The 24,752-nt window shown below is 51.6% G+C and overlaps 1 protein-coding gene across 11 annotated transcripts in view; it reads left to right on the top strand.

Annotated features, from left to right (window-relative positions):
• PDE6B (phosphodiesterase 6B) overlaps window positions 1-24,752 on the top strand; it is a 44,271-nt gene that overhangs the window by 283 nt on the left and 19,236 nt on the right. For 3 of the 11 annotated variants that reach the window (XR_012492117.2, XM_074319817.2, XM_074319839.2), the window contains exons 1-5: window positions 1-4,586; window positions 5,878-5,979; window positions 13,891-14,404; window positions 18,031-18,183; window positions 18,335-18,424. Coding sequence is in view for 10 of the 11 variants with exons in the window: in XM_074319817.2 (XP_074175918.1) it covers window positions 5,978-5,979; window positions 13,891-14,404; window positions 18,031-18,183; window positions 18,335-18,424 (759 nt within the window). In the remaining variant the exon portion in view is untranslated. Of the gene's footprint in view, window positions 4,587-5,877; window positions 5,980-7,283; window positions 7,592-11,013; window positions 13,325-13,890; window positions 14,405-18,030; window positions 18,184-18,334; window positions 18,425-24,752 lie in introns of those variants that run through there. The other 8 variants (XM_088793470.1, XM_088793461.1, XM_088793473.1 and 5 more) reach the window with 7 other exon arrangements.

Raw genomic sequence — 24,752 nt, 5'->3', positions numbered from 1 at the left:
AGGGATGCGGGGAGCTGGGGTAGAGGGGCCCGGTGCTGGGGGGCGTATGGTGGAGAGCATGGGTGCGGGAGGAGGGGCGAGTCGGGGGGAAAGGGAAGGGAGGAGTGGGAAGAAGGCAGAGCCCAGGGGGGAAGGAGAGGAGGCCCCGGGGGAGGGGAGAGTGGCGTGATGGGGGGCTTGTGGCGGAGAGCCTAGGAGCGGGAGGAGGGAGGGAGGAGGGGGCGGGGTGAGTCGGGTGCAAGGGGGTGGGGGCAGGAGCCCAGGGGCCGGATCCTCCAGCGCGGCCTGGGACGCGCCCGCTGGCGTGCTGCGGGGGGGGGGGAGGTGGGCAGACATGAAGCCCCAGGCAGAACCTTGGATAATCCGTTCTCCCGGGTGCAGGAATTGTCCACGGACGCGAGTGGTGTGAGTTAATTTATTAGAAGGCGATTCACGGCCCGAGGGTAAATGGGCGGCGGGGGTGTAAATTGCCTCGTTCCGACCGTGAGAACTCCAGGTGGGTGAGAGGAGGGCGTGGGGCGGGGAGACAGCCTTGCCCCAGGCCTCTCCGGGTCCTCCATCCTCTTCCCAAAAGGAGGCCTGAGAAAGGGGCGTCTCTGTTAGGCCCTCTGAGGTCCCACCGGACGGTCCCTTCAGCACGGTCTCTGACGCCACAGCCGGTGGCCCGGGAGCCGATGACTCACCCAGGCGGCTAATTACAGCGTTAAATAACTTTGCGCTGGATCCCGGAGAGGCAGGCGTGGCTACAGCGAGGGGACGCGGGTGCGCGCGCGCGTGCAGGGGTGCTGTGAGAACACACCTCCGTTCCTGTCACCCACTTAGCAAGTTCTGCTGTGGAGACACCACCAGAGCGCGCAGCTTCATGCCCTTCACGCGCAGTGTCGGTTGGTGTCTGGCGAGCCAGGGCACAGTCCCCGGTGGCCCCTCGAGTCGGACAAAGCCGCACCCCCATCGAGAGGCAGCCCGCGCGCAGGGGCCCCTCGCCCACTTTCACGGAAACCATCTGCCCGGTGAATCTGCGAAGGCCCTTCCTTGGCTCTGCACAGTTGCGTGGGACTGACTTGAACTGCGATCGCTGCAGGAAGGAGCAGGTTTCGCTGTATTTTTAGCAGGGGCTGCAGATTTTAGAACCGCGGCCGGACCTCCTCGTTCTGTCCCTCTGCACGCGTGATGACTTTCCAGAACACTAAGGATATCGAGTCTTCTTTTCCATTTGTGGTGTATGGGTTTTTAAAGGACGTTGTGTAAATCAGCTTGTCTGATCATCAGCACCCACGCGCGGAGTTGCCATGAGCTGTCTTCCGATGATTATTTCGGTTTCCAGGGCGACGAGGTTTGCAGCCACCTCCGTGCAGAAAGATGGAGCAGCCTCTCCATTCCCAGCGCAGCCGCCGTGGCCAGATCGATTAGGTTTTGGGGGCGGAAGTGCGCGGACATAGGCTCTTCCTCCGCCGAGCGGGTGGGGGCGGTGCCGGGAGCGCTGGGGACCACTTGTGAGGTGCAGGGTCTGAGCGAAGCTGGTCAGCTAGGCAGCTCCGCCGCGATCCCGCCGCTCTCTCCTACCACGCCCCCCCAGCCCTCCAGTACACACTTCCATCCCGAGCGCGTCCCCGCCGCACGCTCGCCCCACGTCTTCCTGCCACGGCGCCCTCGCACGTGCTGAGCCCTCTTTCTGCTGCGCATCCTGTGGCTCAAGCTCCCGGGTCGGGCTCCTGCCTCCCCAGTTCCTTGGATCTTAGCTTCGGCTCGTCTCACAGTAACTGGCTTCTGTCGGGTGCCCACGGGCCCCCGACCCTCGTGAGCACTTTGCCTGTTATCCTCAGACGATTCCCATGAATAAGCCCCCGGTGAAGCCAGGATTCCAACCGGCTGTACACCGCCTCCCTGCTGCCCGCCTTCCTGCATCCCCTCCACCCCTTGGCACAGGGTCCCCAGGTGTTCTGAGTGTTCCCCACAAGGTAGGGAGCTCAGTGCAGGCAGGTCCACGTCCAGTTTGCCCCCCACGCACACACACACACTCTGCTTTACCTGAGCTGCACGGAGTGACTGAATGAATGAATGAGTGGACAGCCAACCTTGGGTCACTCTGACCTGTGACAGAATCTAAATGTCAGTTGTGTTCTGATCACATGGAGGACAGGGCCAGGTGATAGGCCAGGCAGGCAGGCAGGAGAGGCGCCCTCCTCTGGGCTGAGGGGAGGGAGAGAAGACTGTTTGTGAGGAAGCCAGAAGAGGGGTCAGTAAAGGCATGGGGGGGAGGGTGGGACTTGAGAAAAGCTGGCGGCAGACAGTGACCAACAGGTGCCCTGTCCTGGTGGGCCTTCATCCTGAGGATGGGGAGACCGGAGAGGGTCAGGAGACACGCTGTGTTTTAGGAGCACTGGTGCGGGAAGACTGCCTGGGATGGAGGCATGCTGGGGGGGGGGGTCCTGTCCCCTTTAGGGTGCTGGTGGCCTTTACTGCCACCTTGGCTTTGCCGCTGCCTCTCTCACTGCCTGGCACTCAGCAGGTAGTCAGCTGTCTTCCCCCAGTGAGTGCCTCTGTGTCTGCAGGATGGAGCAGCAGCAGTTTGTGGTCCTGTCATACAAAGCGTCCTTTAGAGTGTCTGTTGGGCTCACAGGGACTGTGGAACTGCGTGCTTCACAGGGAGGACCTCAGCTGCTTTCTCAGCCCTATAACCAGGGCTGTGAAGTGAAGAGGCTCGTGCACATAGGGAAGCAGATTCGGTGGCTTTCTGCAGGAATCCTTACACCCCCACCCCCACCCCCGCAGGCTCTCCTGGGAGGCCACTTCCCTCCCAGCCACCTGCAGCATTGCTCCCACCGCCTACTTCCTCTGCTTTCCAGAGGGAACCCCAGAGCAGATGAAGTCTATAGCCAAGTGATTTGAGGTGCTCACTCCTGAAAGAAACCACCTTAGTGAAAACTGACTTTCTACAAGTCGCTGGGGAACGAGGAATTATTTTAGAAATCACAGAGCCCACCACATGCACATGCCCTGCACATTACAGGGACCCTGCAGCATGACCACAGGGCTCTCCTCACTATGTCACTACCCCCCCCCCATCGTTGTAAAGATAGGAAATGGAGCCCAGAGCTTACGTTTCTAAACCATCATGTGTGTTTTTCTGATCACAACAGTAATCATGTCAAGTGAAGAATATTTTCCCCACCATTTTTAAATCACATTTTACTATTTACATTTAAAATGCAATCTCCTAGAGTATTGACTTCAATTAAGTTGGTTGATTCTAATTATTTTCTCTATTTTATCATTTACTTTTCGCTTTTTATCCCTTATCTTTTTTTTTTTTTTTTTTTTTTTAAGATTTTATTGGGGAAGGGGAACAGGACTTTATTGGGGAACAGTGTGTACTTCCAGGACTTATTTCAAAGTCAAGTTATCCTTCATCTTTTTATCTGGCTAAATACTCAACCTTTCTCTTCTCACTAATTCTTAGACCTCTTTTTCCAGGAACGATAATATTGATCTTCTCTTACAGACATAGTGTGCGCTTCTCTGTGCCAAGTCTGCATAGGTGACAATCTGAAGACCTCACTCTAACAAAACCAGAGCCAGTCAGTTCTTGAAGACGCAAGAATGCACTTTATTATTTTAAAAGCTTTTCTCCTGTGAAATAAGGTTCACAGAAAAACCCATAAAATTTACACGGAACAGCTTATTGACTTGTAAATGAGCATCTGTATACTTGCCACCGAATCAGGAAACAGTATGAGACATGGGCACCTCCCTCCACACGACGTCCTGCTGACTCCATTTGAAACCGCTTCCTTGTGTCTGTATCACCAGGCGTGCGCTCGGAACACTTCAGTTTGGGATGCTTGTTTTCTGACCTTTATCTAAACGGAACACGACAGCACGATTGTCATATGTCTGTCTTCTTTCATTCAACTTGGCGTCTGTGAAGCTTGCCCGCTCTTGTACGTGTCTGTAGTCGCTGACTCTCACTGCTGGATCCAGGGCCATTGTGTGAATATGCAAGGATTTATTTAGCCATTTTACTGATGCTGAGATTTTGATTGTTTCTACTTTGGGGATATTCTGAATACAGCAGTTGTGAACTTCCTTAAACATGTGCACAGATGCACTTGGGTGTATATTTGTGGGGTCATAAGTGATATCTATGTTCAGCTTTTTATGCCCTTTTTTTAATTGAGATACAGTTTACGTAAATGCCACAACAATCACCCATTTTAAGTGTGCAATTCAATGAGTTTAGACAGCTGTAGGCATCGGTATAACTCACCCCCACCGTCACGCGGGGCTGTCACAGCCCCCACAGCTTCCCTGTGGCGTCTTCCTGGCCTCCACCTCAGGCCTCACACAACTGCCCATCTGTGTGCTGTTGCCATGGTTTTAGTACCAGATGTCACACACCTGGAATCATAAAGTGTGTAGTTTTTATGTCTGCTTTCAATTGGCATAATGCTTTGTTTTTATTCATTTTATTCAGTATTTACTACTGAGTAGAATTCTACCTGTAATTGTTTATCCATTCACAGAATGGTGGACACTACAGCTCTTTTCTATTTGGAGTTATGAATAAAGCTGCTATTAACATTCAGGTACAAATCTTTTGTGAACGTATGTTTTAATTGATAGAAGTGGGATTGCTGGGTTGTATCAGAGTTTACATTTAACTTCATAAGAAACTGACAAATGGTTTTCCAGAGTGGCTGTACCCACCGCCAGGTTTGAAAGTTCCAGGTACCCCGTCCCCTCGTCAGCCTTCCTGAGGTCCTCTTAATGTTGGCCTTTCTGGTGGGTTCGCAGTGCTATCTCGTGGCTTTAATTTGCATTACCCTGCTAACTAACCATGTCGAGGCTTTCCCATATCTTTTCTGTGAAGGTAAATGCTTTGCAAATATTTTGTCTCAGTGTTGACTTGCCTTCTCATCTTCTTATCTGTATCTTTTATGTGGCAAAAGTTCAGTTGGTTGGAGTCCAATGTGTTACTTTTTTATGGTTTTTGTGTCGTACCTAGGAAACATTTGTCTAAACCAATGTTATCTTCTGTGTCTTTCAGAGGTTTTATAGTTTTTGCTGTTACACGCATCTGTGATCTAGTTTGATGTAATTTTCGTGCACGGTGTGAAGTAATGGTCAAGGGTCTTACACATGAGGTCCCGTTGTTCCACACCTTTACCATTTAACCACCTTGGCACTTCTATTGAAGATCAATTGTCTGTAGAAGTGTGAGTCTATTTCTACACTCCCGATCATGGCCCCCTGAGCGACATGTCCTTACGCCAGTGCCACACTGTCCTGACTATTGTAGCTCTAGAGTAAATCTTGAAATCAGGTAGTGTAAGTCCTCCAAAATCGTCTCTTCAAAATCATCTTGGCTACTCCAGATTCTTTGCATTTCCATGTAAATTTTAGAATCACCTTGTCAATTTGAACAAATAAAGGTGTATGAAGATTTTGGTTGGGATCGTATTAGATTTATTGATTCATTTGGGCACCACTGATATGTTAGCAACATTGAATTTTCTCACATGAATATGTTCCATCTCTACATGTATTTAGGTGCTCATTAATTTCAACATTTTATAGTCTTCATATATAGATCTTGCACACATTTTTTCTAATTTACCAATAATTATTTCATATATTTAATGCTTTTGTAAATGTTACTTTAAATAATATTTTATTGTCCATTTGCCTGTTACTAGTGTATGTAAATACAGCTGCTTTTTTAAATTGCCTTTTTGTCCTGCAATGTTGCTAAATCCTAGCTGCTATTTTTGTAGGTTCATTAGATTTTCTGCACAGTCATATCACAGGTAAGTAGAAACAGTTCACTGCCTCCTTTCCCACCTACATACCCTTCATTTCTGTCTCTTCTTGCCTCAGGCAGGCCATCATGCACAGCCCTGAACAGACACAGGGGGAGTGAGAAGCCTTCGTCCCTCATCTCACTGGGAAACCATTTGGTCTTCAGTCGTCAAGTCTGATGTAAGCTATAGGGTGTTTGTAGATAACTTTTGTGAGCTTGAAATCTATTTCTAGTTTCTGAGAGTTTTTATCACAAGTAGGTGAATTTTGTCTAGTTTTTGTTGTATCTGTTGAGATTATTGTAGGTTTTTCTTTTTCAGTCTCTTAATATAGTGAATTATGAGGTGTGATCGAAAAATATGGCGAATGTTTAAATAAAAAAAATATTATGATAAAAGCCACACTGCCATAAATCCCCCTCAAAATACTCCCCTTGCTTGCAACACACTTATCCCATTGTTCTTACCACTTTCTGAAGCAGTTCTGGAAGTCTCTTTCGTGAGTGTCTTTAGCTGCGCTGTCGTGGCTGCCTCGATGTCCTGAATCAGTTTGACTTTGGGGAAGAGCTAGAAGTCACGCGGCACCAGGTCCGATGAATAAAGTGGATGAGGACACACCATAATGCTTTCATTTGACAGAAATTGCCGTACCAGAAGCGATGTGTGACACGGAGCCGCTGTCATGATGGAGGATGATTTGTAGCACACTTTAAAACACACCTTCTTTCAACTGTAGCTCACACCCAACTCCAATGAACAAGTTGAAACTTTTCACACACTGTTGCTAAGGTTCGATGTGCTGCTTCCCGTATTGAAGGTCCCACCTTTCCGTTGGATGGCACTCGGCAGCAGCACTCACCGTATTTTGTCATCACAATGGAAAGGCTCCATATCACACATCACTTCTCATACAGCGATATCTGTCAAATAAAAACATTACTGTGTGTCTTTATCCACCTTATTCCCTGAATCTGGCACCATGGACTTCTGGCTCTTCCCCAAAGTGAAAATGACCATGAAAGGTAAGCATTTTGAATCCATTCAGGATGAGGCAGCCACGGCAGCGCAACTAAAGACACTCACGAAAGAGGACTTCCAGAACTGCTTCAGAAAGTGTCAAGAGCAATGGGATAAGTGTGTTGCGAGCAAGGGGAGTATTTTGAGGGGGATTTATGGCAGTGTGGCTTTTATCATAATATTTTTTTTATTTAAACATTTGCCATATTTTTCGATCACACCTCATACATTCATTGAGTTTCAATGTTAAACCAACCTTGCAGTCCCAAGATAAATCCCAGTTGGTTGTTGTCAAGCTAGTACCATGTTTCCCACAAATAAGACGGGGTCTTACATTAACTTTTGCTCAAAAAGACACATTAGCGCTTATGTTCAGGGGATGTCACCCTGAAAAATCATGCTAGGGCTTATTTTCCGGTGAGGTCTTATTTTCGGGGAAACCCAGTAACATCTGTTGCTCATCACCAGGAGAAGTACAAATATTCTCCCACAGGAAGACACAACACAGCCCAGCACTGGATGGAACCAGCTTCCCTCACAGAGAAGTGAGAGATCTATATGCCGGTTGCTCCCCGCTGGCCCACGAGCCCCTCCCGGCAGCTGACCATGGCCATTAGCCTGTACGCACCCCTCTTGTGCGGGAGGACCGTGACGGGGGGGTGGGGAGACTGCAGGTGGCCGCAGTTCCCAGCACTCCCATGGGCCCTCCTGTTTACACTCGGGAATGTGATTTGTTACGACTTTGTTGAGGATTTTTGTATCAATGTCAATGAGAGGTATTACTTATAGTTTTCTTTTCTTGTAATGTTTCCGCCTTATTTTGGTGTCAGGGTGATGCTGACTTTATAAAATGAGTTGGGAAGGGCTCCCTTATTTTCTGATTTCTGTAAGGCTTTGTGTAGAATTGATATTGTTTCTTCCTTAAGTGTTTGGTAGAGTTCATTTGTGAAGCCATTTTGGGTTACAGTTTTCTTTCCGGTATGATTTTAACTATAAACTTCATTTTTAAAAACAGTTACAGGGTTGGGGCCGCCGGTTAGCTCAGTTGGTTAGAGTGTGATACTCGCCTAATACCATGGTTGCCGATTAGATTCCCACGTGGGCCAGGGAGCTGCACCCTCCACAATTAGATTGAAACAACTATTGACTTGGAGCTCGATTGGTCCTGGAACAAGACACTTAAAAGAAATTTTTAAAAGTTTAAAAAAAATAGTTATAGGGCTATTTAGGTTATATATTTCTTTCCTGAATGAGCGTTAGTAGTTAGTGTATTTTGAGGAATTTGTCCATTACATTTTTTTCATTTGTTGACATAACGTTGTCCACATTCTTCCCTTTTATTGTATGTTTTACATACAATAAAAATAAGTTGTTACCTTTATTGTTGTAATATATACTTCAATAAAGATGAAAGAATAAATGTTTTTTAAAAATTATTTTATGTCTCTAGGATTTGTAGTGAAATCCCCCCTTTCATTTCTGTTATTGGTAATTTGCGTGGTTTTCTTTGATCAGTTTGTCTAGAGATTTATCAATTGTTTTTGATCATTAAAAAAACCTAGTGGTCAGTTTTATTATTTCCTTTATTTTTTTTTGTTTTCAATTTTGTTGATTTCTGGTCTTTATTATTCCCTTTTTCGCTGCTTTAGATTTTTTGGCTTTAGATTGCTCTTTTTCTGATTCGAGACCTTTCTTCTTTTGTTATCTAGTCATTTAATACGATAAACATTGCCTGGTGGCTTAAAATAACAATGAGTACGTTGAATCCCTTAGTGTTTTGTTTGTTTGTTTGTTTTTTAATTGGGGGAGGGGAACAGGACTTTATTGGGGAACAGTGTGTACTTCTGGGACTTTTCCAAGTCAAGTTGTTGTTGAAAGTTGCAGGGGGCACAGCCCACCATCCCTTGCGGGAGTTGAGGAATCAAACCAGCAACCTTATGTTTGAGAGCCCGCACTCCAACCAACTGAGCCATCTGGCCACAGGGGAGCTGAGTGGCAGCTCATTGACTTCATTCTAGTTGCAGAGGGTGCAGCTCGCTGGCCCATGTGGGAATTGAACCGGCAGCCCGTTGCCTAGAGCTCGCGCTCTAACCAACTGAGCCACCCGTCTGCCCCCGAATCACTTAATTTGAACTTGAATTCATAAAACAAATTTTCACTTTTTATTTATACTCCGCCACAACTTTTTAAGGTGCTATCTGATGGAAGATGCTGGAAGGGTTTGTTGGACAGGCGTTGGCAGGACAGATGGATGGTGGATGGATGGATGGTGGGTGGATGGATAGATGGGTGGGTGGGTGGGTGGACACACAGATGGACAAATGGATGCATGAACAGATGGATGGATGGATGGTGGATGGATAGCTAAATATGATGGATGGATAAAATAAGATATAGGAGTGGCCTTGCCTGGATCAATGATGATAATGTCTCATGAACTGGGGAACTGGATTAACTGAACTCTGAACCTATGTTTAAAAAAGAAGTTAGCTTCTTGCTTTTGCTGAGCTAGCAGTCGGCCTCAGGTGAGTGTGGCTCACAACAACAAACCATCCCCCACCCTCCGTGGCTGCAGAACAGCTGTGGTATGCTCTCTCCATTGTAGAACCCCAGCTGGGGGAATGTCCCCTTGGAGAACCGATGATTCTGTGGGACAGGGACAAAGGACAACGGTGGACCCACTGCATGGCTATTTGGAGATGACATTCTCCCTCCCTCTCTTCCTCCCTCCCATATTCCGTCAGTCAAAGGCACAGCTCAGTTGCCCGAGGGATGGAGGGGGTGGAGCTTAAACCTCTTAGTAGAGTGTTAGCACTGCTTTTACCGTGCCAGCTGGGCAGCAGTGTTTTATGCCAACTCGAGGTCCTAAAGCCACCTTGCTGCCAGCTACAGTTTCTTATGAGCAGACTGACCTGTGGCTGTGACGAGGTTACTCAGCCATGGGCTTTTCTGTTCCTCCGGGTCCTTGGTCCTGTGACCGTCCCTGGAGAGCTGCTGTCTCAGGCCTCACGCTCTGAAGTGCGCCCCCGTCCCTTTGTACTTGTTTTCCAATGTGTTGTGTCTTCACTCCCACTTTCTGTGGTGAGTTCCAGTCCAACGTTCCAGGCTCAGGGCACGCAGTCTCCCTGCCTGGCTGAGGAACGGGATGAAGGGGGGAACAGAACCTTCAGAAATAGGTTTGGGGTGCTAGCAGATGCCTCTGGATGCTTACAGGACCCAGTGTTCTCCAGATATCCAGTCTTTTTCAAGTAGCTCAGGGGTCGGCGATGGTTAACCTAAGCCAAGGGACAGCAAACGTTTTCTGTCAAGGGCCAGATGGTACGTTTCAGGCTTGGCAGTCGGCACAGTCTGTGACACAGGCTCAGCTACAAGCAGCCATTGTGTGAAGCCTGCTGTGTGAAGCCCCAGGGTCCCTACCCACTCCAAGCTACACTCTGCTGGACTCTGTCATTGCCTGGGGCCCAGGCTAAACCAATCAGCACAGGGGGGTTGCTGGCCGATGTGGGCGCTTACTGCCCTGACTGTCACTGCCACCAGCAGGGGACCCCAGATCAATGTTGGGGTCACAGAGCCACAGGAGCCAGTGTCCACCACTGGTCACTCGACCTCTGGACTTGGGATGTGTGAGACATTTCCTCGTGCCGAAGGCAGTTAGAGCTGGTACCTGCTTACTGTCCTGGCTGCTCTGAGCAGGTTGTGACCGGGCAGCCAGGTCCCAGCTCGGTGGCCCATCCAGGACAGCTCCCTGAGCGCCGCCAGCTGTGTAGTGAGCCTGCCCCAGATGGTGGGATGGTGTTCACCTCGTGTGTGCGTGGTGCTGTGATGGCGTCGGGCTGGGAAAGCCTGGCGTTAGTGCCCAGGCAGGACGGGGCTTGCAACCTCCACTTGGACAGCCAAGCGCTTCTAAGATCTGGGTCCCCACACCTGGCTTCAGGGATGAGCTTTGATTTTGTATGTCGGGGGCAGCTGCCCACTGTGGATGCTGTGTTTGGTCTCAGAGCACGAGGCACTGCCTTTTCCTGGGCCAAGTTCAACTGGGGGGCCTGGTGATCAGAGCTGGCCTTGTAGGGTCTAATGGCTGACCTGTAAATAACTGTGGTGGTTAATTTTGTATGTCAGTTTGGCTGGGCCCTGGGGTGTCCAGATACTTGGCTAGACACTATTCTGGTGTGTCTGTGATGTTTCCATGTGGCATTAGCATCGGAGTCTGCAGGCTCAGTGAAGCAGATGAAACAAAAGGTGGAAGGCGGGATGCTGACTTGGGACGTCACCTCCTGTGTTAGGACTCCGACGGCAGACTGTGGGACTTCTCAGCCTTAATAACCACTTTAGCTAATTCCTGAAAAATCCTTCTTTCTCTCACTGTCTCTGCTAGTGGTAGTTTCCTGGGAGGGGCCTGAGGACTGCTGTGACTGAGCTTTGGTGGCAGATAAATCGCTTCAGTCCGCAACCTCCCCTGCAGGTCGGAGGACTGAGGTGAGGAGGGTGGAACCAGCTGTGCTCTCAGATTCCACCGCCCTTCCCTCCTCTGGTCTCGGCTCTGCCCTCAGACCTGCCTCCTGGGACAACCACTGTGCGTCCAGAAGGAAAGAACCTGATTGGCCACCGTGGGCCCAGTGGTCCCCTCTGCACTGGGGGCAGTTGTTGGGAAGCCATTGGGGTGCTTGGTCTCCAACCAGTAGCTAGCCAGAGAATGAGACTGTGGCTGGCTCAGACCAGGCAAGTGACAGCCACAGGCATACCTGGCCCACCGCCTCTGTCAGTCTGGGGCTGCCCCACCGAGGACACAAAGTGAGGGGCTTAAAGCAACAGAAGCGACCGTCTGCGGTTCCCCAGGCCGGTTCAAGGGCTGGTTTCCTCTGGGGATCCGAGGGGAAATTCTTCCCAGCCTCTCTACACCTTCTCGTGTGGCTGGCAATCCTTGGGGTCCCTTGGCTCCTGGACACATCAGTCCTGTCTGTGCCTCCGTCCTCTGGTGGCCTCCTCTGTGCCTTTCCTGTGACGACACCAGGGGTTGGATTAGGGCCACCCTCATCCAGTATGGCCTCATCTTCAATTGGTTTCATCTGCAAAGACCTGTTTCCAAATAGGGTCACTGTCACAGTTCCAGGTTAAAAAGGCAAAAGGCAAAAGTTAATTCACCAGAGTCGTCTTTTTTATAGTTTTAAAAGACAAAGACAAATCTCTGGGGACGCTTGCTCCTGCCCCCAGCCTCCTAAGCACTCCCAGGACCCCGCCCCATGGAGGCTGGATGCTACCTGGTTAGGGTCACAGTCATTGGGCCTTTTCTTCCCTGAGTGAAATGAAACCATTAACATTTTTAAGCTCGAGTGATTCCCTGGGTTTGTGTCACGTCATAGCCTAGCCAGGTAAGTGTGGGCTGCTTCCAGTGCTGCAGTGTCAATGAGGCCACCTGACCAGCACACAAGGCCATGCCTCTTATGGAACGCTGTCAGCAACCAAGGTGAGAACACTCTGGAAGCTTTGAGGGCTGAATGCAGAGCGAGGTGACTGCAGAGCGTCCCACCCCAACCCCCAGTCAGAGCCCAGTATTTTTAGGAAAAGTGGGGACCTTGGAGCGGATCCCTGAAAGGAACCCGCTGCATGACTAAGCAAAGGCAGAGACGTCACAGCACGAGGCCCACCCACAGTGGCACAGCGGCAGGGTCCCAGCCCAGAAGCCCTGCAGAGACTTGTCCAAGCACAAGAGGCACCCCCGGCCCCATGCTTACACGCACGTGCACACTCACAGGAATGTGCACACATTTTTACTAGTTGAATGCAGTAAAAGTCAGAATCACACAAACCCTGCATCCTGGTTAAACGCATAGTGACAATACAAACAGGTAGCATGAGGGAGAGACAAACCCCAGACCGTTTTCCTGGTTTGTGATTCCTAGTCCATGGCTGGGAGGAACCCAAGGTCCTTCCTCCACAGAGAGGCCGGCTGGCATGGTGCCACGGCTGCGGCTGCAGAAGGTGAGTCCTGAATGCCAGGTGCCCCCAGTCTCTGCTGAGTGCTATGCACACTGGCTCATACCATACACATAGCTCCTCCCCCCACCTCCCAGCCGTCCACGGGTGCACATGAACACACACACCCATGCATGCTCCTGTATGCACATGCAGAATGCATGTGCCCACCCGTGGACACACCTGTATGCACACCCAGCACACACACCCAGTGCACACATGCGCATCTGTGTACACACATGTATGCACACGCAGCATGTACGTGTGTGCTCTTGCATGCACACACATCTGCACACAGCCTCTGTGTGACGTGAAGGGCACTCCTGCAACAGAGACAGACCCTCGCTGAGTCCTACACTTGTAAGCCAACCTTTTGGATCACATTCTGGCTCACAGAGGAGCTAACGTCTGTGTAACGTGCAGGGCAGATGGAGAAAGCCTTCAGTGGCGAGGAGGCGGGCGCTCTGTGAGGCCCGGAGGCAGGAGGGATCCCTGTGCCATGGACCGTGAGAAGGCAGCACAACCGAAGGTGCACAGTGAGTAGGAACCAGGCAGCAGAGACGCCCGCAGCAGCTCTTCCAGACTTGGACATAAGGGCAGTAGCTCTTAAGGGAACAGCACTGTTGTGTGTCAAGGTGACCGAGTCTGCCCTGCAAACCCCTCACCTGCCAGACTGCCCAGGGCCACCTCTTCTCCAGCAAAGGGGAAAGTGTGTGTGCCAGGCACTGGGCGGCCTTCCTCCTCCCCACTCCCTCCCTGGGGATGGGACCCCAAGCTGCCCTGCTGACGTCCAGCACCATCAGGGGTCCCATGGGAGGGCTCGTGCCCCACCTGCCCAGCACACCTGAGCCCAGGTCTGGGTGCCAAGGAGACCTGGGGCTGCCTGCTGGACCAGGTAAAAGGCTCACTGTTCGTGGGGTTCCCCTGCGTGCATGGGAAGAAGTGTGAGGGCCTGCTCCACTGTAAGCACTGCCTGTCCCCAGCTGGCTGGGACCCCGCCACAGGTTGTAGTCAGGGACCTAAGCCGAGGGGGGGGGGGGGTCAGCACTCTAATCGGCACTAAGAAAGGCTTTGCTGATGACAGTGTTTGCTGGCCGTCCAGGTGCGCTGGGGACTGGCCGCGTTTCCAGGACCTGCAGCCGGACACAATGAGCCTCAGCGAGGACCAGGTGCAGCGGTTCCTGGACCAGAACCCCGGCTTTGCGGACCGGTACTTTGGGAAGAAGCTGAGCCCGGAGAACGTGGCGAGGGCCTGTGCGGACGGGCTGCTGGGGGACTGCGCCAGCTTCCGTGAGCTGTGCCAGGTGGAGGAGGCGGCGGCGCTGTTTGCAATGGTGCAGGACATGCAGGAGAGCGTGAACATGGAGCGCGTGCTGTTCAGGATCCTGCAGCGGCTGGGCGCCCTGCTGCAGGCCGACTGCTGCAGCCTCTTCCTGCACCGCCAGCGCAATGGTGTGGCCGAGCTGGCCACACGCCTCTTCAGCGTGCAGCCGGACAGCGTCCTGGAGGACTGCCTGGTGCCCCCTGACTCCGAGATCGTCTTCCCGCTGGACATCGGGGTCGTGGGCCACGTGGCTCAGACCAAGACAATGGTGAACATCAGGGACGTCACCCAGGTGGGTTCTGGGCTGGGACTCGCAGGGGCCAGGAAGGTCCCACGCCATGTGGGGACCTCGGAAAGGTGGCCGGGGTGGCGGACGAGGGAGGAAACCCTTTGGTCCTCTGTCCCCTTGGCCAGGGCTCCCTGGACGTGTGGGGGTGGGGAGGGAGGGGTCAGAGCAGGGCGGGACAAAGGCCCAGAGAGAGGCCAACAGGAGGCCACCCACTCTGCTCGCGGGGGCAGGGGAGTCCGGCTTGTGCCCAGGGAGCAAAGGGGTGGGCAGCAGTGCCTGGAGCTGAGAGATCCAGGAGGACTGGTTCTTTCTGGGCAGGAAGGAACAGGAATGCCAGTGACACAGCTGGGTGTGGGGCTGTCACATGGGGTGGGGTGGGGGACAGGTACCCCTGGGTGGAGAAGAGTGGAGGGTGGCCAGGGGAAGGTGGTATCCATCTGGGACACACTGAGCATGAGGTGCCAGCTGGACTGTGTGGTGGGCGTCGGGACGAGGGCTCCAGGAGGAGACAGGGAGCCTCTCAGAGGGTCTGGCCTGGGAGCTGGGAGCAGGAGCCTGGAGCCGGCTGGCCTCTTCAACCCACCTGGACGGGCCTCTCCCCCAGCAGCCATTGTCCCCTTGTCCCTAGAGACAAACAGGCATGTGCAGACCCCAGACCCCTGATGCCTGGTCCGGAAGCAGCCGTGCTACAATCCTCTTAAACTTATCTGCTGTAAACCAGCCTCGGTCCAGCGACCTGAATAGAGTAATCTCCAGGATTAGCTTCATCTTGTCTCCTTTTTAAGAAATGGGTCACCCACGAGTCAGAATTTATCAGGAGCATGAATTACTCAGAAAAGGAGAAGTTCGAGGGGCGGGTGTTGGGTGGGTGGGGGGGTGCACTGAGCGCCTCCCGTGCTCTCCCTCTTCCCCCTCCCCCACTACATCTTGTCCCCTCCCTCCTCGGAGTCTGGGATGGTCCCCCCAGCCTCCAGCAGCACCCCACACCCAAACTGTGCCGTGGGTGTCTCATCGTTGCTCTGAGGGTCTGGTCCTAGGCATGTCCCACCCCCTGTGGGGCTGTGTCTCCCCGGGGTCTTGTGGCCTCCATCAGACGTCTCCCTCCTGGGGCAAGGCCAGTGTGGGCCTCAGTCCTCGGGCCACACTGGGTTTGTCTCTGATGAAGTTGAACAGAGACCAGAGTCAAAATCAGCACAAAAGTGAGTCCCATTAGGTGCAGCAAAAACCCTGAGCCGAGTGTCTGGTGTCCAGACTCACGCAAGGCAGCTGGACCGAAGGCCCCAGGAGGCTCCTGGACAGCACATGGCTCAGCTACGGCCACCCACTCCTGGGCAGGACCAGACCCAAGTCTGGCTCTGTGCTGGTCTCTGACCCCCACCCACCCACAGGGCTGTGGGCCCTGAAATGCATGCATGTGACCAAGGTGTGTAGACCAGTCGTGGCAGCGGGCAGTTGTGCAGTCAAAGGGGCGGTGTGAGGGCATTCTTAGGGCGCTCCCGGAGGCTAGGACAGCGAGGGCGGCAGGACTGGCTGCTGTGCGAGCACAGATGGGTTGTGGCAGGTGGAGGCCCAGGGAGGCTCTGGGGACAGATGACTGGGTCTGGGTAGTGGGGCAGCTTCGACAAGTCAGAAGGCTCGGAAGTCTACTAGGTCTGAGGGGAGGGAGAGGCCATGGTGACACAGCGGTCCCCTCCATGGGGCAGTGGCTGGGTGCCAATCCCTGGAACAGAGATGCGGGAAGGCTGGTGTTGTGGAAAAGGGGGTTAGGGTGTGAAGGGCCTGAGACTGCCCAGCTGCTTAGTCAGGTCTGGTTCTAGGGGCTCAGGGAGCAAGTGTCACCCGTGGCTGCAAAGTGGTCCAAGGCGCTGGGCCAGCAGCAGAGCCCACATGGCAGACAGTGGAGTAGAAGCAACACAGGTGGGGAGTCCAAGCCTCACTCCTGGCACAGGTGCAGGGGACAGGAACTCGGCAACCCGAGTGACTCTGCTCAGAGCACTGGCCCTGGAGTGGGTGGTGGGGGCTGACGAGCTGCCTACAGAGGCCCTGAGTCAGATTCGATCAGGAGCGTGAATTACCTAGGGAAGGCCCAGTGCGGCGGGAGCCATGGGGTCTGTAGCGAGGCTGTGCAGGGTCCCAGCTGGGAGCAGGGAGGCGCACAGGCACATGGCAGTAAGCAGGAGCTTTGAAGGGACCAGAGAGAGGCTGGCAGGCACAGGGGCGTGAGAGCGTGACACAGTCCTGAGTGCTAGGGCACGAGGACACTGAGACCTTCCCTGGCCAAGCTACTGCCTGGTGCCCTGCTCTTTGGAGGTGAACTTGGTGTCAGCAGAGGCTGGTGCCACCGCTCGATGTGGCACCTTCACCAGGGCTTGCATACTGATCTCCCTTTGATGTCGGGTGCCACGTGGCTGCAGGTGGCAGCTGCCTCTCCAAGATCCAGGATGGAAGAAAGCGGGGAGGACTTGGCACCAGCCACATGCCCCCTTAGGAGAACTGCTGCCTCCTCCCCGCAGGCTTCCTGGGACGTCCCTGGGCCTCGCTGCTGCGAGGGAAGCTGGGCCCTGGGTGTACTGGACAGGCCAGCGATGGGGAAGCCTTGGAGTCGTGTGACATCAGTCACCTGGCATCTGCTGGAGTCCTTGAGCTCACCTGAAAGAGTTCCTTTAACAAATAATAACAAAAAAAGTCAGGGGGAGCACTTACAGGGATTTCCTCCTACAGCCCACGCTGACCGGTGAAGACGGGCAAAGAGCAAGAGGCCAAACATTGGGTGTTGCAGACCCCACCCCAGGTGGCCTGACTCAGAGCCATCACCGTGGCCACCGCACCAGGTCACTTTGGCCTCATGTGAAAACACGTCAGCACTCAGGAAGCAGGAGGATGAGGCTGGGGACAGAGTCCCAGACACCTGGGGGGCGCTGAGCCTGGGCCTGAGCCAAGTCAGAGCTCAGCTGACCAGTACTAAGACCCCCACCAGTCCCACAAAGCTCTCAGCATGGGGCCAACGAACCCCATGGAGCAGACACAGCTAGAGCATAAGCCTGGGAGACCCACAGTGGCTGGTGGGCGCGTCCTGGGGGTGCAAGGGAGCCTCGACCCAACTTGCCCACCCCACTTGCCGGCTGTCCCACCAATACGCCACCAACGAGACTATGCTCACTGTTCACTCAGTCAAACTTATTTTATGGGAAGGAGTGTGGGGTGGAGGGGGTAGGAGCATGCGAGGAGGACCGTGGGGGGCGAAGCATGAGTGGGGATGAGATGGCAGCCAGGACCAGGAGGGGCTTATGAATGAACAGAGGGAACATACTAGTGGCATCCAGGAGGCAGGTGTGGAGGGACCCAGGTCTGCCCACAGCCCAGGTGGGGTGCAGCGTGTGCAGGTGCCTGTGAGGACTCTACAGAGTCTACAATCAGAGCGTGGGGTCATTGGCTCCAAGGTGGGGAGATAGGGACAGACCAGTGGCCGTGTCTTCACGTGCTTCCCAGGCTCCCAATGCCAAGAGTAGGGCCACCTGGGTCTCAGCAGTGGCCTGGGGGCCTCCACAGAGTTCAGCCCAGACCCCAGGGATGGGGGAGCCAGGGCTCCAGGCCCACAGAGTGACAGCCTCTGTCCTGTGTCCTCCCAGATCTCCCACTTCAGCTCCTTCGCTGACCAGCTGACTGGCTACCTGACGAGGAACATCCTGGCCACACCCATCATGAACGGCAAAGACGTCGTGGCAGTGGTCATGGCTGTAAACAAGCTGGACGGCCCATGTTTCACGAGTGAAGATGAAGATGTGAGTCTCGGGTCGCTTCTCTGTCCCCGAGCGCTCGCGTGTCCTGTGCCTGGCAGGGAGTGTGCACAGCTGTCCGTGTGTGTGTGTTGCCCCCAAAGGCACAGCTGAAAGCCAGAGTATTTAACTCCTCTTGTTGCAACGTCTGTTTCAGGTTTTCTTGAAGTACCTGAACTTTGGCACCTTGAACCTGAAGATACACCACTTGAGCTATCTGCACAGCTGTGAAACGCGCCGTGGCCAGGTACTGTGCCTGGCGGTGCTGTGTTCATCAGGGCAGGGTCCTAGGGAGAGGGTCCAGTTGCATTTGTGGCCGTGAGAGTGATGTGTGAGTGTGCAGACCTGCCATTCTGCCACACCAGGATCCTGGGGGCAATGGGTCTCTCGCTCTTCGTGTGCCCATCCACCTGTGCTCCACCCAAGGTGGACGAGAACACCTCAGATGTTGCAGGCACTGCCCCTGCTCACCAGTTACCTTGGAAACCCTCCTTGGAAAGGGCTGGGATGCGTGGACAACGGGCGCAGAGGGTCCGCAGGCCGAGCTCCCTGCTGGGTTTGGTCCCTGGCTGCATAGCAGTGGAGCAAGGCAGGCGTGGGAGCTGAGGGAGCAGGACGGGACCTTGTATTGTGGGAAAGGGTGTGGAGCTGATGGGGCATGAGACGGTCGGTCCCCTTCATGTCCCCCTGCCTCTGAGTCCCTGGACCATGGGAGCCCTGAGTAAATAGTGGGTGTTGGGAATATGGACAGAAGGCAGCTGCCCTCATGGGCCTGGGGCTGGCAAAGCAGTACAAGATGTGGCCTTCAGGATGAGCCTCAGAGGACACTGAGGGTGACCGAGTCACTCCACACCATCCCCACTTTCTGTTCTGTGTGTGTCCTGGTTACCAGCTGTAAACCTGTTGAGCATGATGACAGGTTCCTGAGCTTATCTCAGCATCTGTAGAGAAGGGCTGAGTTTGGGGGATCTCTCCTGAGGGCTTCAAGAGCAGCCTGGCCAGCCCAGTGAGGCACCTGTGATAAAACCCTCCAGGAGAGACACCCCCAGAGTCAGGGCCATGTGGGTGGACGAGGGTCAAGGGAGATTAGGCCAGCTGTCCTGGTGCTCATGGTGACCTGTGGGAGGGATAGTGGGAGGACACTCAGGGAGATGGGAGTGCCCTGGCAGAGGGAAGTCATGCCCAGGGCCTGAGGCCAACTGGCCTGCAGGGTGGGGGTTGAGAGCAGGGACCTCAGGGCCCAGCGGGGGCCAACCAAATGGCCAAGAGGTGAGCATGACACAGCTTAAGTTGCATCTGGTAAGGGCCCTGGGGGACCGTGCTGTTTGGAAGGAAGTCACTCTGAGCCCCACACTACAGGAACAGGGGTTTGCACAGGGTTTTTGTCTCTTCTTGCAGACTTGTTAATGTACGTAAGTATTTGTTTATTATCTGGACTCACGGTTACTGACGTTATTGACTTGGTTGCTGAGCTTGTCCCAGCTGCAGAGAGTAGAGCCCCTCAGTGGCGCCTGGGCCCCTAACACACCCCAATGTCCCCATGATTGGGGTCTGGGTTGTTTTTTGTTTGGTTGGCTTTTGTTGTTTTGGATTTTTTGCACGTCTGTTCTTTCTGGGACTCCCTGGTGCATCAGGCTCTGTGTGTTTCATGCCCAGTCCTGGAATCGGCCATTTCTGATGGGGCATTGGTTCCTTTCACTGGAGATGGTCTTAGAGACCAAGACCTGAGCTCTAGGTGAGCTTATTGCTGCTGGAGTGTCTGCTTCTAGGCCCTCTCACCCAGCACAGCGAGGATGAGGATGAGTCTGCCTGTGCAGATAACAGCATAACCACCCAAGTCCACACTGAGTCTCCATTCTAGCCTCCCTCCCTTGCTGGAATGTAAGTTTCCACTTCCGTCATGTGCCATCCATTCAATTCCCGTACATGTGTTTAGGGGGGATCAAATGATTGTTAACCTCTGTGCCCATGGGAAACCAGGGTGCAGTGTTCGTGGGCAGTTTCTTTTGCCTTTAGTGTCACAGACGCCACCCTTTCCTGCTGACTGAGGTCAGTGCCTTTTTCTCCAGCCCACTCGCCGACGTTGTCTTGTACATTTCAATACAGTTACATTATCTTGTCACCGTCTGCATTCTTTATTAGAATCCCCCAACCTACGGAATGATTTTTTAAAAAATATTTTAATTATTTTGTTAGGGTTGGCTTATTCCAGTTTCTTCCTCAGTTATTTTTCCTTCTAGGACATAATGCTTGCCAAGTTCCAGAACTGAGTAAGGAATTGGAACGTAATAGTAGTTCTAATTCGTTTTTCCCCCCTTTCTTCCGCCTCCTCCCCACATCCTGGTTCAAGCCGTTGTTTCTCAGTCTAGTTGTGTAGGACACAGCTCCTTGGCCCAGGGTGGTATCATGAGGTCAGCTTTAGTGTGATTTTGAGCTTACCGTCACCCCGTGTCACTGCCACGGCTGTGAGAACTACAGAGCCAGCAGTGGGACTTCTGCTCGTGCCTCTCCCTGTCCTGAGTGGGGGCCGTGCAGAGGGATTCTTACCACAGGTACTGCTCAGCATGCTAGTCCTACCAAAATATTAGATCAATGAGTAGGCAGAAGTGGAGTTTAGTACCGGCCTGCGAGGATGTTTAAAAGCCTCTGAGGTTTTGAACGTAGATCAGTGCAGGGCCAGCCCCACAGGAGTGGAAGACAGAAGAAGTCACAACACTCAACTGCCTTCCACATCTTTGGCGAGTGATAACGCGCGCTGCTTCACACAGAACGTGTAACAGGGCCAGGGTGAGGCGGTCACTGTCATCATCGGGGATGTTTGTGACAGGACCAGGGCAGCGATGGCTGCCTTTCTTTGGTTTAGGGACCTTTGGCCAGGTGGGGCTGCCTGGCAGGAGCACCGCGGAGAGACGTCATGTTGTACGTTAACACGAGTGTCGACAGGATCAGAAAAAAACGTGAGGGACAGCTTGAGATTGTTTGTCATCGTGTTCGCTTGGTATAAATAGGCCAATAAACCTAATTACTAGGCTACAGGTTGTGTTATTCTTCATAAGCATGTAACTGCTACGAATATAATAGTTGGAATAACATCCATCACTGGAGAAGGCTGAGGTTCTGTGTGTTGTCAGCACCACACATGTTAGGTGCTGTGCGAGACAGCCTCACTCAGCTTCTCAGGCTGGCAGTCCTGGTGAGTTGACTGGCATTGTTAGCTAAGTGAGGGAGGTATTCAGTATTATCACACGTATTATTACGACTATTGATAGGATTACCCTTCCTAAGCTTAACAGTGACAAATTCGGTATGACTGGTGTATTGCAGTCAAGGACACTGCAAACCCTAGCACAGTGCTGATGCAGACAACAGACGCTGGATCATTATTAATTTAATCATACTCTAACGAATCAAAATGTTCATTTGAGTGTAGACTAATTGTCATTATTCAGTTTGTTCTACCACTTTGAGTCTTTCATATGCTAGACTAAGAGCTAATGGTGACAGTGGAACTAGTGCTTGGTGCGTATGGCTTTTAGGTTGTTCGTGTGGGACGCACAGGGAAAAACTAAGAGGAACACGAATTCTAGGTCAAATTATCAGAATGTGACGGCTGCTGGGGAGAATTTCACAGACAAAAGTCAGCATGCTGGTCGTGGTGGGACAAATCTACATTCGTATAGGATTGATTTTTCCTTACAGACGTTTACTTGACAGTCAGAATACATAATTACAGGCAATGAGACTAGCAGTGTGGATGCATAGTGCTAGCGTAAGGCATATTATTCTTTGTCGGATTCTACCAAAACAAATTGATTGGAAGTCACCTGTACTTTTTATACTAGAAGAACAAGAGCCTCAACAGTAACTGCACACACACAAGAATACTGAAGCTACGTCTACACAATGTCAGCATCAGGCAGTGGCTTCAGATCCAAAATGGCGTTTGGATGTAACACGGGACCATACAGTAAGGAAGGTGGAGCCGTTTGTCACACGTATCCATGAGGGTCTGTAAATAATGTTGATCGCCGAGAAATACACACCCAGGCAGATGTGACACATGGGCTTGCAGCTTGTGTCTGTAGTTTCCATCCATCACACTGTGGGGGGCCCATGTGATGGAGACTCCAGAGGCTGGTGGTCTGGGGCTTTAGGAAGCAGTACTTCCAGGGGGCTCAGGGGCAAATGCCTTTGGTGCTCACCATCCACCTGGTTCAGGTTTTGGGGCTACACTTGAATGGTAGAAAGTTCAGAAAACTCCAGAGAAAAATAAGACTTCTGAAATGATTTAAAAAAAAATGAGCCCATCTGAGTCACTGTCCTTGGAAAGTGCTTTCTCAGGTGCCATTTCGTGTCAGTGACCAATAGGAAGTTGTCAGTACACCTCGTAACACTAGTGCTACAGTGTTGAAGTGAAATCATATTACAAAGCCAGGTGTTATAAGCAGGGCTCAGAGGGCTCCCTTACGCGGTCAGTGGCTTGGTTGAACTCTGTGGAATGCTTCGGTTTGCTGGGTCATCAGGTGTTGGCACATAACTCGAGACTTACAAGAAGGGTGGACACATAGGCCTGCGAATTCGAGGACTGTTACTACAGTGAGAATAGTACATGTAATAAAAACTACAGTGGTGCTGATGTTTAAATGACCCGAGTAACCCCTCCGGTCAGGCAAGTTAGCAGATGCAGGCAGCGGTGCTGGCTGTTAGTTGTCTGGTGAGCGCTGCTTGTTGAATGAATAGCCTGATAGTTTCGGTAACTACCAATGTGAAGATGAGGGGGATGGGGTTCCTTGTGGCGTGGCTGAGCAAGGGGGTGCTTTGTTTTATGGCGCAATCCAAGGATAGCTGTCCTTCCTGTAGATGAACGGCTACTCCTAAGTTTATTGATACTCACGTGGTGGGTGTAAGTCAGTGGGAGCAGGCCTAGCAGATGAATAGAATGACTGATGTCAGTATTTGGGGTCCAGGTTTGACTTTTATGGTTGTGAGTAGGTTATCTGCTTTGATTTTGGTTGAATTAGACGTACTTCAGTTTTTTAATGAAGGAGTTGAATGTTTTCTTATTAAACGTTGTCTTCCGCAAGGCTGTTGCTTCACTGTACAAAAACAGCACCAGCAAACACAGTATATTGCAAAATTTAGACAGTATTGTTCATCTGACACTGTAACAACTAACAAAACTTTTCTCCACTGCCAGTTATTTCTGATGGAAAGATCATTAAGTATTTGCACCCAAATCCCAGATGGATGGAAGCCAGTTGTAATATTATATAGGGTGTAAGGTAACGATGTTATTGTTGAATTACATAATTTTCATAACTAGATTTTACCACAAATAATTGCAGGAACTCTGAATATTGTAACTGTAGTCTAACCTAAAATTCATAGGGGGTTCTGAAAAAAGGTGCATATTGTGTGTATCTACAATCATTCAAGGGGTATTTTCTTTCTTTTTTTCTTTCTTTTTTTTCATTAGTTTCAGGGTACAAAGCAATGTATAAGGGGTATTTTCTTCCAGTAGCACTGTTGTAGTTACTTTTTCCATTGGTATTACTGAAAGTTGCTATTTTAAATCTTCTCTCCACCACTGATTTAAGACACCTATGCCAGATTAAGTAGTTTATGCTACTTTATTTAGGGGGTTACATTGCCACTGCTCAGTAGATTTCATGTCTTTCTCACATGTTTCTTCATCGATTATGAAGGGTTTCAGTGTCATCCCCCCCAGCCAACCAGCCTCAGAACAAGATCTTTGACAAGTCCTGGGTTTTCTGCAAGAGTCCCGTTAATTGCAGTTATTTCTCCTGAATGGAGGAGACTAGAATTCACTAGCAGCTGTTACACTTTCCAAAGCACCAAAGTCATCTTGTTTGTTCAATTTTGTCCCAACTTCAGGCAATCTACAATACACATTTCCCGAAGCTTCCTATGCAAAATTGATGGTTCCCACTATCCAACACCATTTTATGTTGTTATCCATTCGTGTTTCTCTGTGAACTTATGCACCAAGAGCAGGTCACTGGTGTACAGCTCGGGGATGGCACAGGTCCTTGGGCGCCAGGGCCCCAGTGGGCACCTAGCTGGTGCTCAGGCCGCTCTGCACCGCTCCCCGGATGGCACATTGTTAAATGGCAATTAGGCAGTTGTTAATTAATCGCCTGGTTGATAGAAATAAAATACTTGGGACTATGATGGTTAAATTTACAATATATAGTCCTATATCTTAGGGGTAATGAGAGAGGAACATAAATTTTCATTCATTTAAATTTTGAGGGAGTGTTTTGATATTTTGTTTCAGGTTCAGGGCTATGGTAATAAGTGTTTTGAAATTTTCTGTTGTGTTATAATTAATACGGTGAGGATTGTTGACAAAATTGTAGTAAATCATGTTGCTCTATCCAGTTGTGGCTATTGTTAGGAACAGAATTTATAATCTCACTATTTAACTTAAAAGGTTAATGCCAGTTAGCTCATTATGGTCTTTAGAGTATGAATGTAGATCATTTTTCGGTGCTTTAATGGCACTAGTTCACAGACGATAGGTGTAAAGCTTTGGTTTCACCTGCAAATTCCAG

The sequence above is a fragment of the Rhinolophus sinicus genome, chromosome 1 (assembly GCF_057876585.1).
Source record: "Rhinolophus sinicus isolate RSI-liver-muscle chromosome 1, RSI-T2T, whole genome shotgun sequence".
Classification (NCBI taxonomy): domain Eukaryota; kingdom Metazoa; phylum Chordata; class Mammalia; order Chiroptera; family Rhinolophidae; genus Rhinolophus; species Rhinolophus sinicus.
The sequence above is the reverse complement of the archived record's forward strand: the minus strand, read 5'-3'. Positions and strand labels throughout refer to the sequence as shown.